This window comes from Miniopterus natalensis, chromosome 10 (assembly GCF_054644295.1).
Source record: "Miniopterus natalensis isolate mMinNat1 chromosome 10, mMinNat1.hap1, whole genome shotgun sequence".
In the NCBI taxonomy this organism is placed as follows: Eukaryota; Metazoa; Chordata; class Mammalia; order Chiroptera; family Miniopteridae; genus Miniopterus; species Miniopterus natalensis.
The window spans coordinates 76618677-76633821 of NC_142090.1; the positions used below are offsets into that span (position 1 = coordinate 76618677).

The 15145-nt window shown below is 44.5% G+C and overlaps 1 protein-coding gene across 3 annotated transcripts in view; it reads right to left on the minus strand.

Moving 5' to 3' along the window:
• CPVL (carboxypeptidase vitellogenic like) overlaps positions 1–15145 on the minus strand; it is an 81149-nt gene that overhangs the window by 31388 nt on the left and 34616 nt on the right. The window contains exons 7-11 of one of the 3 annotated variants that reach the window (XM_087821428.1): positions 11469–11488; positions 9578–9722; positions 8380–8511; positions 5247–5345; positions 3537–3710 (exon numbers count right to left, since the gene is read on the minus strand). In XM_087821428.1, coding sequence (XP_087677554.1) covers positions 3537–3710; positions 5247–5345; positions 8380–8511; positions 9578–9722; positions 11469–11488 — 570 coding nt within the window. The remainder of the gene's footprint in view (positions 1–3536; positions 3711–5246; positions 5346–8379; positions 8512–9577; positions 9723–11468; positions 11489–15145) is intronic. The other 2 variants (XM_087821429.1, XM_087821430.1) reach the window with 2 other exon arrangements.

Here is a 15145-nt window from a genome sequence, read left to right on the forward strand (position 1 = left end):
CCCCACGTAGGTAGGACAGCATGGCTAGAGGGGACCGGAATTGGGTATTTCCTTTCCCCTACGTGGAAGGCTAGAGCTGAAGTTGGGTGTTTCCTTTTCCACAGGTAGTTAGCTCTGGTACAATAATTCCCTGAGGGCAGGGCTTGTTAAGAAAAACAGAATGTTCTTCTATATTTCAAAATGGTTCCTTTTTTCCTCCCCCTGCCAGAGGGGATTTTTCACCAGTATTAACTGTGAGGACCTTGTAGAACTCACGGAGATAAAACTCACAAAAGTGTGCTCCCACCCCCACTCCTGGCTGGATTTGCCTGGGGAAGTGGTTTGCCCTGTGACCTTACTTCTCTCCCAGATCTAAAAAGCATTATTGATTTTTTTCAATTTGTCCAGCATTTTACTCATTGTTAGGATGGAATAATGACTGCTAAGCTCCTAAGTGCTGGACTAGAAAGCAGAAGTCTGTCGAGTCTTTTTCATTTTTGTGTTTTCCAGGGTTTCTTGTGTAACTTTTGCATATGGCTGGTGCTTAAGGACTTTTGCTAAGATATGTTAAACATCATTGGTGATAGCTTATATTTTCAAGCACTTTCTAACTAGTTCTAAAGTTTTACATGCATTATCTACTTAAACCTCACAAGATTTCACCTATAAGGACTATTATTATTCCCATTTCACAGATGGAGAAGCTGAGTGTTTAAGTATCCTCCCCAAAGGAACACAGCCAGTGAATGGTGGAACTAGCATTCAAACTCAAAATGTCTAGCTTGAGAACCCATGCTCCTAACTACCATGATCTATGACCTAGCTGGGTCCTAAAAATCTTGACGATCTTGTGACCTGAGTGAATCATGAAGAATTCCAACAGCCCAACAGACTATCTCTCATTCTAGTTATTTTGAAAATTACTAATATATTTCAGTTTATCACCCAAACATCTGAAATTATTGAATAGAGAATGAGTCTGTGTACACAGGCCCTATAGATTATTACATGAAAAGGATTATGTTTCCATGTAGTCTACCCAGAAACCGATGTACCACAGGAGTTCTATTAGCTCCCAGAAACTGATGAGGGTCTTCCTCAGCCCATCAGAGATACTCCGCATTGGCTAAAATGAATCTAGTCCTGGAAAAAGACCTCCAGGTTCCCATGAATAGAAACATGTGCGCTATTTTCTATGACAAATGAGCAGCGAGTCTTACATAAATATCACTTTGAGGGCACTAATGTTTTAAGCCAACCTACGTTGTTCTGATTTCATTGCATATACACTGAGGTTCACCACCGTTACAGACAAGCCAAAGATAATCTCTGCCCTGCAGGCTACGCCAGCTGAGCCATGAATACACAGCCTGGCTTAGCAGCAGCCACTTGGTGTGCACGAGATGGACCGAATACTCTGCTGTCTTTCTTTATGGAAACATGGTTTATCTGCATCACTAATCTAGTCTCTTTTTCTGACAACTGAGTCACAGTTTAAAAGTTTAGAAAATACTCTGATTGCATTGGAATTCATGTTGGTAGGTTTAGGATACATGGGAAACAGGGACAGAGATGTTTAAATGTCTTTAATCAGTGTGTTCTTTACCAATCCATTGGACACTCCGTGGCAATGAGCCAATATCAGGTGAGCTGATGATGTAAACTCTCCTCACTTGGCTGAGAAAGGAATCGTGTTCCAGTTAAATTTATACAGTGAGAACATGTATCTCCCAAGGGCACAAAAAAAGGTGCATAGGAACCTCCTTATTTGCTCTCCACTCAAAAATACCACTTTGTGTTCCTTAATGTTATATTATAGCACATTATTTATGTTTTGAAAACGCAAGTGCTAAGCTTTTTTTGGTTTAATAAATTTGTGGGTGATAAATATCTAATGGATTATGGACAAGTTTACTGGAGTAATTTTGACACAGCACTGATTTGTAGAGCTGATTTTTCATTCATTTGTTCATTCCCTTGCTGTCTGCTCCAGGCTGGTGCTAGAGCTGACAGCCCATGATGGCAGCAGAGCGTGCTAAGTGTGACAAGAGCAGTAGAGACGACAGGGTCCGAAGGCCCAGAGAAGAAGACAGCCAGCAGTGCTATATGAGCTGCTCAGAGAAGGCTCCGGGCAGGCAAGCATGAAGGGCCACTACGTTTCCAGGCAGAACCAAACACAAGGCTGGTTGAAATTGTGACCTCATCTAGTGAGACCCTTTCTTTTCTAGAAAGTATTACATCCAGTTCTGCAGATTTATAGTAGGTTTGTGGACTCTGCACGCCACTGACGTTAGATTATTTTCAAAAGGGGGTCATGTGTCTAGGGACTCAAACTCTGTGCTAGAGGCAGGACCAGAAAATGGGCCTTAGAGGTCTGGCATATTCCAAAACATAATCTAGGAATTGTGCATTGGGCAGAACCTCCCTGGACAGTCGTGAAGGTTGTGCATCGAACAATCCCAAGGGACACTATTCCTGACAGACGTTACAGAAACGTGTATTTCTCGTTGCAGAAATGACAGTAAAGAGTTCAGTTCAAATAAAAGCAGTATATTAGGACAGTTTTTGACAGATGGCAATGAAGTATCTTCAGAAGAGGTTGCTTTTTTTCCTAATCGATACAAAGATGTGTTGGCTACTAGCTGCTCTGTTTTCTCTTCATCCTAAACATTATTCTTGCTTCTGCCGGGAAACAGAGAGGAAGTGGGTCACCTCACAGGTGGTCTCCTATCACTTAAGCACACTTATCCTGCACAGGTGCCCCATAGACCATGCCTAGGACAGGTGACAGCAGCCCTGGAGGGTCAGAGGAGATGAGAATAGAAGTGGGGAGGGGGGAGGATGCACAGGACGACTCTTCTATGTCACTTGCTCTCGGTGTCCACCCTCTGGGGTGAGAGTTCTAGAGTCCATAGCTCCTTCATCTAAACCCTCAGGGCTTCCTTTCCACAACTTCACTTCTTTTGGCACCTCCAGCAGCAAATCAGGCAGAATGTCCCAATCAGAGAACCTACCGGTAGACTTCACACACCTCCACACAGGGACCCGTTCTCATTCATTGTTTCCACCTGACCACCTAGCACAGTGTTTGGCTTAATGCAGATACTAAAAATTAAAAGTGTGTTTAAGCAACGTGAATGAAGTCAGTTATTAGGCAAAATCCACTTTTGGATCAACCAGTTGATTTCATTTACCCCTGACTTCACTGGGATTACTATTACACAGCGAACAACGGGGGAAACCTGGCTCTCACACGCCAGTCATCTCAGCTCTGCGAGGCCTCCTCTTCTCAATGATGAGAGGCGGCAGGTGCCCAAGAGAATTTCGTTTTAGGAACCGTCGGGGTAAGTGGTTTAATGAGAAGGAAAAGTAACAAACTTCATTTAAAGAAATCAAACAATGAAGAGGTTATTATTTATATTTGTAAAACATCACAAAAGTAAAAAAATAAAAAAAAAATGGCAGGAGTCAAATGACAAATCCAAGAAAGTCACCTCTGCTCTGGGTAATTGTAATCGGAAAAGTTCTGAAAATAGCAACTGAAGCCACTCTCTTACCTTATACTTATTCATGATTTCAGCTAACCACGGCTTAACTGACTTCACTGTGTCTTCTTCCAAGTACTTTTCCACTGTGGATCCATTGTTAAAAGTCCGGTTTCCCACGTGGATGGCTCGTCTCACTTCTGGGAGGGACAAAAATTTCCCATAGTAACTCTGGTCCTCAGGTTCCTGGCAGGAGGGGGCATCAGAAAGATATTAGGGAACATGAGCAGCCTAAATTTGGTCAAAGCGTCAAACGACTCATAACACACACCACAATGAACAAGACAAGATGTGACTGTTCATCTGTCTCCACCCTGAAAATTTTAACTTGGGGGGTTTTGAGTTCATTTAAATTTCACTAACAACAAATCTGGGTGATCTAATACTCTTGGAGCCAATATCCAATTTGCAAATGCTGGAGTTTCCTTTTTGGAAATTAATCTTTTGTAGTCTGTGACTCCAATGAACAGTCCCATTGGAGGTAAACACAGGGAAAACGGAAAAGGTGAGAGTATCAAAATCAATTTGCTCCTCGCTGGGTGATCTATGGAAAGAAGATCGAATGAGCACAAGGGCCCAGGGGGAGGGCGTGGTGGGTGACAGGCTGAGGATTTCTTTCCATGTTCTGGTTATTAAAACCACACTCACAAAATAATCAGCTGACCATCATTTAAGGGGAGAACACAGGGTATAAAAACAGATGATATTTTGTGAGGCACACAAGATGAAAAAAAGTTCTACATGAGCCTTAGTTTTAACACATTCCTGCATACAAGTGTCTGTAATATTCATTACACTAAAATAAAAAGGATCAGATGCTGTTTTAAAAAGTTACAAAAGGATAAAAAACTGTCAGAGTTTGAGATCAACAATTTTGTGCATCACCAACAATTTTTGCTAAGTGTGAATTACTGCTTTGAAAAAAAAAAATCTTGTTTCTCTTTCGATACCATGTGTTTTTCTCTTGATAAAATCTAAAACCACAAAGCTGGTAAATTCCATTGATATTAGCTTTATATTTTATTTACAAAATAGCTCACAAACAAGGCAATTTTAACAAGCAGAGCGCATTGTCATACACACTGGACAGATATTATACAACTCAAATCCCCCACTTTGCCTCACTTTGGCTAATTTGACTAATTCTACACAAAAGACATCAACTCTGGCCTACTTTAATGAAAGAAACTACTTGAATACTCTGAGAAATACTCCAGAGGGCTCAAAGTGAGGCCGAAGCTAAACACAAGAAACATCTTAAGTTATAAGTAAGACAAAGCAAATATTTTCATCAAGGCTTCGGCAGTTTTGGTTATCCAAGCTGTCTTAAGTACAGAACAAATAATGTTGGGCATTTCCAAGAAGCTCACTCCAGGCTTGGAACTCAGGGACCTGATGCCCAGAACAGCAGTCCTGGCCTCTGTCCCTCACGAAAGAACTTCTGTATGACAAGCTCTTTGGGGGAAAGGGGGGGAGATGTGTTAATCAGAGATTGTTTCGAGTTATCTGGAATATCACACACTCTCAGTGGTCAGATTAGAATGTATACAACATTGGTAGGGGGGAAATCCTACAGACGAGTAGATAGAATAATACAGTTTGGGCATATTTGTCTAGTATAAAGTCAACTTAAGATATTTCCCAAATCAAAGAAAGTTTCATTTTTGCCAAAAATTTTAAGCAAACACTATCATGTTTTGTTTTGTTTTTAAATGTCATTACCGTGCACTGTAAAATGTTATAGTAATTAGAACATCCTGTCACATTCTGGAAGTAAGAAGGGCCGGTTGTTGAGTCACCATCTAGTAGTTTATCTATCACCTACGTCAGGAGAGAGGGGAGAAAGAAAGAAGAAAAACGTCAAGGTGGGAAAAATACACAGGTGCTTGTCACTTCTTTTATTCAATAGCTTTTTCACTTTTGCACAGTTTCATTCCACAACCACTTATGGCATATCTCCTCTGTGTTGGACATTGTCCTGGACATCGGGAGACAGTAGTGACCGAGACAGACCCAAAGTCCTCCCCTGTGGAGCTTATATTCTAGAAGGCGACAATGCACTAGCATGAACAGGTTAAATAAGAGGCATTTTAGATAATGCTGAGTTCTAAGGAGAAAATCAAACAGGAGAAGGGAAGGGCAGTGTCATGGGAGCCTGTGGGTGTATGTGGGTGAACGCATTTATGGGGCCCTGCAGACAGGAAGACACGCAAGTCTCGCTTTGAAAGTGGCCTTGGAGTAAAGACCTGTTGGAAGGGAGAAAGTGATCTGTGCAGACATCTAGGGCAAGAACATTCCAGGCAGGAGAAACAGCCGGCCCAGAGACCTCGGCTGTGGAGGGAGCCTTATGGGCAAGGGTGGCCATGACATGGGTCGTTGACCACTGAGACACAATATGAGGAGAAGACAGAGGATATGGGACCTACACGCGTGTGAGTGGAGCTGGTGGAAGTTGTCTTTGGACTTCCAGCCTAAAAAACCAGGTCATCGGCTAAGGGTGAGAGCAGTGAGCTTGGTTATGTGCTTTTCTCTAGTCCTGTTCTGCTGGGAACGTATGTGATGACTGACCTTAGGTTTAAGTTGGGTAATCAGAGCTGACAACTCATTTGCTGTAAACAAATAAGATGGGTGGTCAAGACCCGTGAAATGCAGTTTCTAATCAAAACTCGTTTCACCAGAGAACTCTGTGATCCAGAACAATGTCATGGAAGGAAGGTAATACAGGACCAGAGATGGGTCTGCGGGTATCTTGCAGAATCTTTAAGATGTCCCAGGAATTTTACAGAGAGCCTGAAAATTACCACAGAAGAAATCCTGGGGTGGGAATCGGGGAAGGGGAGGTCAATTCTAGACCCAGACCTCCCACAATCTGTTATGTGGCTTTTGGCAATTGATTGCACCCCTCCCTCCGGGCCTCAGCAACCTCGTCAGTGAATGTGGTGTGTGTGTGTCGGGGAGAAAAGATGATCTCTGATGTTCCCTCCAGCTCTGAGCTACTGCTCTTTGATTAACTGAATCACTGTCAAGGATCAGACCATCAGACAGGCTTCATTATTTAGGCCTGAGATGTTGAAAGCGGTTTTCTCTGGAGTTTCAGGATTTCTCGCAGTTTCTACTGCACATGTTGAAACACATTTGGCCACTGCTTGCGGACTTTCCTAAGTATCATTTTATCTATTTCCCTTGAAAAAGCAAAGGTATTTATGTTTTAATTCTTCACTCAAGAGATTGGACCAGTGGTCAGAGACACTGCACACCTTCGAGGGTTTGGGGGATTCTCTTTGTTTGCGTGCTGATGACTCTGGGTTAGGAGAGACCCTACTTCACCTCATGTGCCATCTCTGAATATACAAAGTACCTGAACTTCTCGACAGCGTCACTAAATTCTGTAACTTCTACTTCACGTTCAACAAGCAGCTTTCTGATTTCTCTATCCCTTTGGGCCTATGAGATATTCTTACTCTTGACATCGCAATCCCCGTATGCTTCGCCAAAGCACATCAAATGTCTCACTTGCAGTTTGGTCTCGCATGATGTAAATTTTGATAGAAATTCTAAATTCTAAAGGCTTAGTCCATTCTGCCCTTCTGCTCAGCACAGCAGAGAGCCCAAGACCAGCCTTGAAAACGCTGTCACTGGGAGTTGAAGAACAATCCTGTGCATCCCCACGAAGCTCCCTGTTCATCACATCTACGATCGCACAATTGCACAGGCAATTCTGAACCCACACTCTGCAGCTGCAGCAGGTGTCCTGGCCGGAGAAAGGGGAGACCTTCGGCATCCCACATGGGACTTCCTGAGCTCAATCCAGCTGCACAGCTGGCTGCTATCGGAACTCACAGCAAGTTCAGGCACTGCCTCGGGTTCAGGTGGTGCCCCGCACCCACTGCAGACTGAAGCATGACTTCACGTTACCCTCCTTCCCCCTAAGTGTGTCTGTCTCCGGTTTTGATCGGAACCAACTGACCTGCGGCGCCTAGAAGACTATTACTAGCGGGCCTCAGTCTTAACAACAACAGTGCCGTTAGGTAAACTATTACAGGATGTGCTTCCAATAACAGAAAGAGTCAAGTCCTCCAACTTCATTCCTCGCCTCATTTACTAATGTGCCAAACATGATGGCTCTTTCGTAAAGGTAGAAAAACTCCCCCCTCCCACATCCAAGAAAGACTGCTTATGCGTCATCTTTGTCTGCACTGAGAAAAAGCAAAAAACAACAAAAAATCCCAACCTCCTGTATCCCAATATTTCATATAGTCTTACGTTTAAATGACAACAACCAAAAAGGGTGAGGAACACAACCATATTATTCGATTCTCAGTTTCAATATTAGGGAAGCAAGTGCCAATATGCACAGATGCCAATGGCTCTTGGTAAAAGTTTGAAATGACTACACTTTTTAACCTTTGGTCCTGACACACAGGAACATGTAACATTTGTTACACACGCCGGTCACTTCTCCAGCTAAAACCCTGTGTGTGGATACGAGGCTTCTGCGGGGTTCAGGCCACACGGGGAAGCCCACCCATCCACTGCCCAGGCTGCCTTCCATCCAATCTCCTTACAGAAGGTGGGCCTTCAGGGCCTACGCAGTGTTTCAAGAAATCAGAGCAGTTAAAGAAAGACAGGGCTTTCTTTCAATACCTGGAGGCGATCTCAGGTTGGAAAGAAAGGGAAAGGAAATGGAAGGAAACCCAGACAGTTCTTGTCTTCTCCAGGAGCCCACTCGTCTCCCTCCTGAGCCTGGGCAGTAACCGATACATCTTCTCTAAGGACTGCAAACAGCCGAGCCCTGCCTCCGGGACCCTCCCCAGCCGGTTCTCATTGCTCCAGGGCGACGGGCGCCAGGACTCACTTGAAAGGCTTGAAACCACTTCTCCTCCTGGATGTACTTCACGCACTCATCGCACAGCTTCTGGAAGTACTTTCTCTGCATCTCATCCAACAAGCCAGTTTGGTGCAGGAATGTTGCGTAGCCCCCTATGATCTGCACAGAGACAAACGCAAGTCAGTTTGGTGCAGGAATGTTGCATAGCCCCCTATGATCTGCACAGAGACAAACGCAAGTCAGTTTGGTGCAGGAATGTTGCGTAGCCCCCTGTGATCTGCACAGAGACAAACACAAGTCAGTTTGGTGCAGGAATGTTGCATAGCTCCTATGATCTGCACAGACACAAACGCAAGTCAGTTTGGTGCAGGAGTGTTGCATAGCCCCCTGTGATCGGCACAGAGACAAACGCAAGTCAGTTTGGTGCAGGAATGTTGCATAGCTCCTATGATCTGCACAGACACAAACGCAAGTCAGTTTGGTGCAGGAGTGTTGCATAGCCCCCTGTGATCGGCACAGAGACAAACGCAAGTCAGTTTGGTGCAGGAGTGTTGCATAGCTCCTATGATCTGCACAGACACAAACGCAAGTCAGTTTGGTGCAGGAATGTTGCGTAGCCCCCTGTGATCTGCACAGACACAAACGCAAGTCAGTTTGGTGCAGGAGTGTTGCATAGCTCCTATGATCTGCACAGACACAAACGCAAGTCAGTTTGGTGCAGGAGTGTTGCGTAGCCCCCTGTGATCTGTGCAGAGACAAACACAAGCCCCACAGGGCGAGAAAGAAGTTAGAGAAGCCGGTTTGCTTGGTGAAATAACCCTTTGCGATTTGTCAGTCTCAGGCTGGGATTAGCCAAGCGAGACAATTACACACACACACGCACACACAACACACAGTACGAATACAAACACAACACATACAAACATACCACACAACACACAGTACAGACACAAACACATACCACACAACACACACACACACAAACATACAACACTACACACAAACACACCACCCACACATACACATGCCCCCTACACTTGTCCTCAGAGTTAACCTAGGCTGACAGTAAGTTGACACCTTAAAACATTTGGTAAAAATTAGAGGATTGAAATTGCTAGACGGCAGCTGGCGGCAGTGTCGCCCGTCATGAGGCTGGATCTCCGGGCGGGAGGCCCGCCGCCAGGCAGGGAGGGAGGACGAAGCGCAGGGCGAGGGGGGCACCCACCGACTCGGGATCGGAGTACGCGTCCCCCATAGCGATCCCCTTCAGGTTGATCTTCACCGTCAGGACGGGGTTGATCGTGTGGATGTAGTGGGCGATGGCCGGCACGTACTTGCCTGCATAAGACTGAAAAGGGTGGAGGTTAAAACGCACCATCACAGCCGCGCGCCAGTAAAGTTATGTGTTTACGCCCCGCCAGCGAGGCTCGGGATCCAGGAGATCGCGGTTCGATTCCCGGTCAGGGCGCAGGCCCGGGCTGCGGGCTCGATCCCCAGCAGGGGGCGCGCAGGAGGCAGCCATTTATTGGCCACTGAAATTGTCACTGGAACTCACTTCTATTTCCAGCCATTTCCAGTACAAGGTTGTTTCTTCAGTTTCAAAATATTTTGTGGACACAAACAATAATAAAGATGCAACCTTTAGGTTATGCTGAAAAGGCTACTATGAGTTCAGTAACATTTGAAAACCACCTTGTGTGTTTTTTCCACTAAATGTCGTCTTCTTGACGTCTCCATGTGTATGTTTAATATCAAACTTCACACGTTCAAAACGGAGCTGCACTCCCCAGGCCGTCCTTGCAGCCCCCCTTTCCCATTCCTGGTGACTCCGTCTTGCTCACTGCGTAGGCCAGGACTCACGGTGCCACCCTTCATCTCTCTCACACCCACCAAAGTCCAGCAACGACTCCATGCTGTCAAACACGTCCCAAAGCCACTGTCTTCTCACCGCCCCCCCCCCCCCCCCAGCTTCATCACTTTGTTCCAGATAGGTCGTCTCTCACCTGGATTCTTGCAGTAGCCGCCTACCTGGGCCCTGCTTTCACCCTTGCCCTTGTCCAGTCTACTGCCAAGACAGGGGTCTGGAAAACGCAAACCAGGTCACGCCCTCTAAGGACATCCCGTCTCCCTCAGAGGAAGAGCAAACTGCTTTTCCTGAGACGGGGGGACTTGATCCGGTCACTTCACTAATGTTATCCTACCACCCTGTCCTTCGGGCCTGTGCAGCCCGTCTGGGACGTCAGTCATGACTGTGATGAGAGCTGGTCCTCCCCCCAGGGCCTTTGCAGTAGCTGTTCCTGCCACTGGGAACGTTCTCCCCAGATATCCACGCGGTTAACGCCCCCATTTCCCCAAGCGAGGCCTTCTGAGAGATGCTTTCCCTGGCCACCCTATCTAAAAATTTCACACCTCTCTTTTTTTTTTTTTTGACATTTTCTAGACTCTTTCTCTCTTTATTCCTCCTACTCATTATGCACCAACTAACTTTTACTTATTTATCTTTAATTGTTATTCCCCCCCTTCCCCCCCCGACTAGAAGATCCATGAACAGAGGGACATCGCTCTGCGTCGTTACTTAGTGGATCCCCTGTGCCTGATGCCGTTGACTTGTCAGTGCCCAGTAGACAGCTGTTGAATGGATCTTGAACTAACCTACGTGCTTTTGGGAAACAGCAATGCGTATAAGTTCAAAATAGACTAGAGGCATCGTGTGGGTACCTCTGAGTCTGCAGACCCTTCACAATATTCCCAAGGGTCTCCGAGGGTCTGGAGTTCAAAGACTGGGAACCCCCGAGAGCTCTCATGTATTTCAGGCCATAATCATGTGCTGAAGATATCACTGTTCCCGCTGCAATATGTGGACACTGAGGCTCAGGGAGGTTAATTGGTAGAGTCAGAGTTAAACTTCGTTGGACCTACTCCAAAACCTAAACTCCTTCCAAGTTATGATCAAATATATAATTTACATAATTTATACAAAATCTCCTCACTGATGCAGCCCTCGTGTGCAATAATTTTAGGCAAGGTACTGAATCAAAGCAATTTATTCCTTCGACTCATGAGCACATTTTAGCTTCCTTGCGATGATATAAAGATGTGTTTACATATCTGAGATTTGTTGTATTGCATAACTGTGCTATATATTCTTTTTTTAGGCACAATAAGTGAACATTTATCACACAAAATTTCTGTAAGATGGCCCCCCAAAATCAAATTTTCTTGAGTAATCATTTCAAGGGTAAATATGTATTATATAATCTTCATTAGGCGACAGTTTCTTGGGCAACTCTGCTGTCCAAGGCCTTATAGTCAATACTTGAGGAGACACAATCATAAGCAAAGCACAAAACTTGTAAAGTTCACGATTTCTCTTGAAAATACATTATGGAAAACATGACTCAAATAAGATAAGGCAAAATCTACTGTTTTCCAGATAATCATGCCCATAATGTCCATCACATAAAAACATATTTGAGAAGTGAATGACTTATCTGACATTGCTTTTAAACATTTTTCTCTATTGGAAATAAGTGCAAACACTAAAAAAATACATCTTCCAGGCATACAATCACTCTAGTTGTCTTCTTATAAAAACTGGCAGTAAAACCCCTCTCCTGACTTCTTCTGAGATGGAAGGGCATGTATTTCAATTTACTATATAGGAAGTGATGACAAACAGGCTAAAACAGCCACATTTTTAGGGCACCTCCTGCCTTGTGACCATCATGAGTATCTGGGATATATCCAGGTAGGAAATTAAGAACAAATACTTGATTTCTGAGCATCCATTATGAATGAGGCTTTTCCCACCTACTTTAATTTGAGCCAATGAAGGTTAATCTTGTCTTCCAATATTTTCAAATGATGAAAACAACGGCCTGTGCGTTTGGTCACATGCCTGGCTGGAATCCTATCCAGGCTTGGCTGTCTCCACGCCTCTCGTTCCTCAAGTCAAATCATATGTCAGTCAATCGCCCTGTACTAGACTATGGGTCTCTCAAGCTGGGGCTCAACCTTGGGTTAACCCACGACACGCTTGCTAAGTTGACCATTTCTGGAAAATACGACAGTGAGGTGGGCAATTTTATAACAACGTCCAGGACAGATTCCTCGGTGATCAGTCGCATTTGCTAGCCTAACGATGATGTTTACCTCACTTTTGCTCTCTAAGGACTATCACACACTTCCTTGCCTGTGTCAGTGTGACAAATCTTCACTGCCGCTTTCATTAATCATCCCATTGACTGAGTGACTCAGGCCGTCTCCCGGTAGACAATTACAGGATTATTTTATGGAAAACAGACTGAAACAGGATAGTGAAATTTCAATTATTTTCGCTCTCCTGTTGACACACATTTCTTTTTCTTCTTTTTTTTTGCAAGATAAGACTTGTTTGTTCTCCCTCCGTTACTTATTTCTCAATTTAACGATTCTCTGATCACCACAAGCATGTTAAAATACAACCAGACAATAAATCATATTTCATTTTGCCCAGTTCTCCCTTTTCTGGATATGTTTTAAATAGAATGGAGCCCTTTATTTGGGAGGAAGAATTTAGGTGTGGTTATCTGATGGATCAGAAGTAGACTAAATAGCCCCTCAGGACTTGTAATTGGGATCCTGTAATTTTATGAACTCTCCCTCCTTTTGTTCTGAGTTGTGCCCGTTACAAGGACTAAGGCAACACCCATTAGAGCCACCAGCCCTGCGGTCCCTCTGATCTCTCACTGGCGTTCACTGATGTGGGCAGCAGCTGGCCAACGGGGCTCCTGGAGTCTGGGAATTAGCACTAACCTTCTACCATCGGATGAGACCCCGGCCTCATAAAAGCTCAGAGCAGCATCAAAGTGATTTTAAAAGGAAAGAAGAAAAGCGTGGCAGAAAGAATCTGAGCCCGTGTTATTTTAGAATTCAGCAGCGACCTTCAGATGAGGGACTCGGCCACGGACCCATATTTACCTAAAGCGATCATTCCAACGAGGTTGGCCATCTACACACCAGGATTTTCGTCCGCCCCTGTTATCACTTTCTAATAGCTAAAGACGTCTCAAGGTGTCATTTCCAGCCCGGTTCTTGCAGAGCTCATATTTTGAGCTCACTTCTGACAAGGACCAGAGATACTGGGGTGTGTCTGCTTCTGCTTGTATTTGCTGGAACTTAAAGGAGCAGTAAAGCTCCAGCGTTCCTCGTTACATCAGAAGGATCTCAGAACTCAGCTCTGTCTTTTATTCCCCCCACAGGGAAAACAAGGCCCCAACATCACAGCGGAGCCGTGGTTTCGAATCTCGGTCTGCGATCCTGTTGAGTTCTTAAATGATGTTTGGAACAGCCTAATGGAAATCACATTAAGAGCAGATCGTACTTGTAAAAATAGTCTGGAGAGAATGTAACGCTTGGTTAATTATCCAGATGTGTAAAAGCACAATGAAATTGGACTTAGAAAAACTTGTAACTGTGTGTTCCGTCTGAACCTCTCCCTTCTTACAGGCTTCAACAATATTCGCAGCAGACTTAACGGCACTCCTGCAGCCGGTGACTTTCAAGGGAGGAAAATATATTTCATATCTAAAATCAAGGTTTAATCAGCTCTCCAGAAGGAGAAAAAAAAATCGTGTCAGAGAATAATACTCTAATGGAAACAACGTCCTCTTACAGAAATTTCACATATGTTAGCAGTTACTATTGTTTAAGCGTTTCTCAGTGGTCTACATTTCTTACTCAAGTTTAGCTTTAAAAAAAAGGCAGTTCTACGTTTTCTTTCTCTGGCTTGTCTCTAAATATGCGTTTTATGGTGAAGCGCACAGGAACTTTATGGGTGATATTGAGCAATGGCCTCTGAAATGAGACACACCTCAGCCAGACGCACACCGTGTCACTGTCCACAGGCCCCAATTCCTAACCTCAGCTTGGCAAGTGGAAAAGGGGGAGATGCCGACCTCAGCCTTGGTATGAGGAAGGTGAGGGTCATTCTAATCCTTCTGCCTGCTCTGCCCCCACAGCCACAGCCACTCCAGCTGAAATGAGTGTCTCTTTGAAGAATTCACATTGGAGGTGATAAGAACTCCACGTCCCCAGGAGACAAGGTGGGCTGCCCTTTTGGAGAGAGTCACACCAGTGCCATGTCCTCTAGCTGTCCCCAAACACGGACTATTTTGGATCTACCCCCATTTATGGTGGTGATCCAAGGGGATAAGGGAATATGCCTTGAAGACAATGTTATACACAGATTGCAAACCACAAAAACTGGCGAAAAGCTAATGGAGTAACACAGGAAGCAGCCGCCAAGAGGACAGGATTAAGCTCTGGCGACCTTGACTTCATCTAGCCTTGGGGTAGACTCTGGTTTCACTGGACCATTATTTTCTCTGAGGAGAGAAGAGGTGTGGTCTTAAAAGGGCCACTTCAGAAAATTAATGAATGGGGAAAGCTGAAACTTCAGAATTGTGGTAATCTCTACAACTTCCTAGACATTTCTAGACCATGCGTCATCCAATTTCAAGACCGCACTGCCGCAATTAAAAGAAAAACTATGGCTTCTAACAAGAATAGGACTTTATCTAAACATCTACTTCTCTTGCATCTGAGCTGAAAAAGTAGCTCAGAATATATAGAAATAGGCATAGGAAAAACATTTTGATCTGTGTCCAACTGGTAGTCACATAAATTCATGCAAGGGTAGGTGCTGCCTTCCAAATGATATATTCTTATTTCATATTGGGAGGATGCTTTTAAAAAATCCATCAATGACCTGCATAGGTGAAAAAGATGCACCTTCCCCTCCCCCCAAGACTGA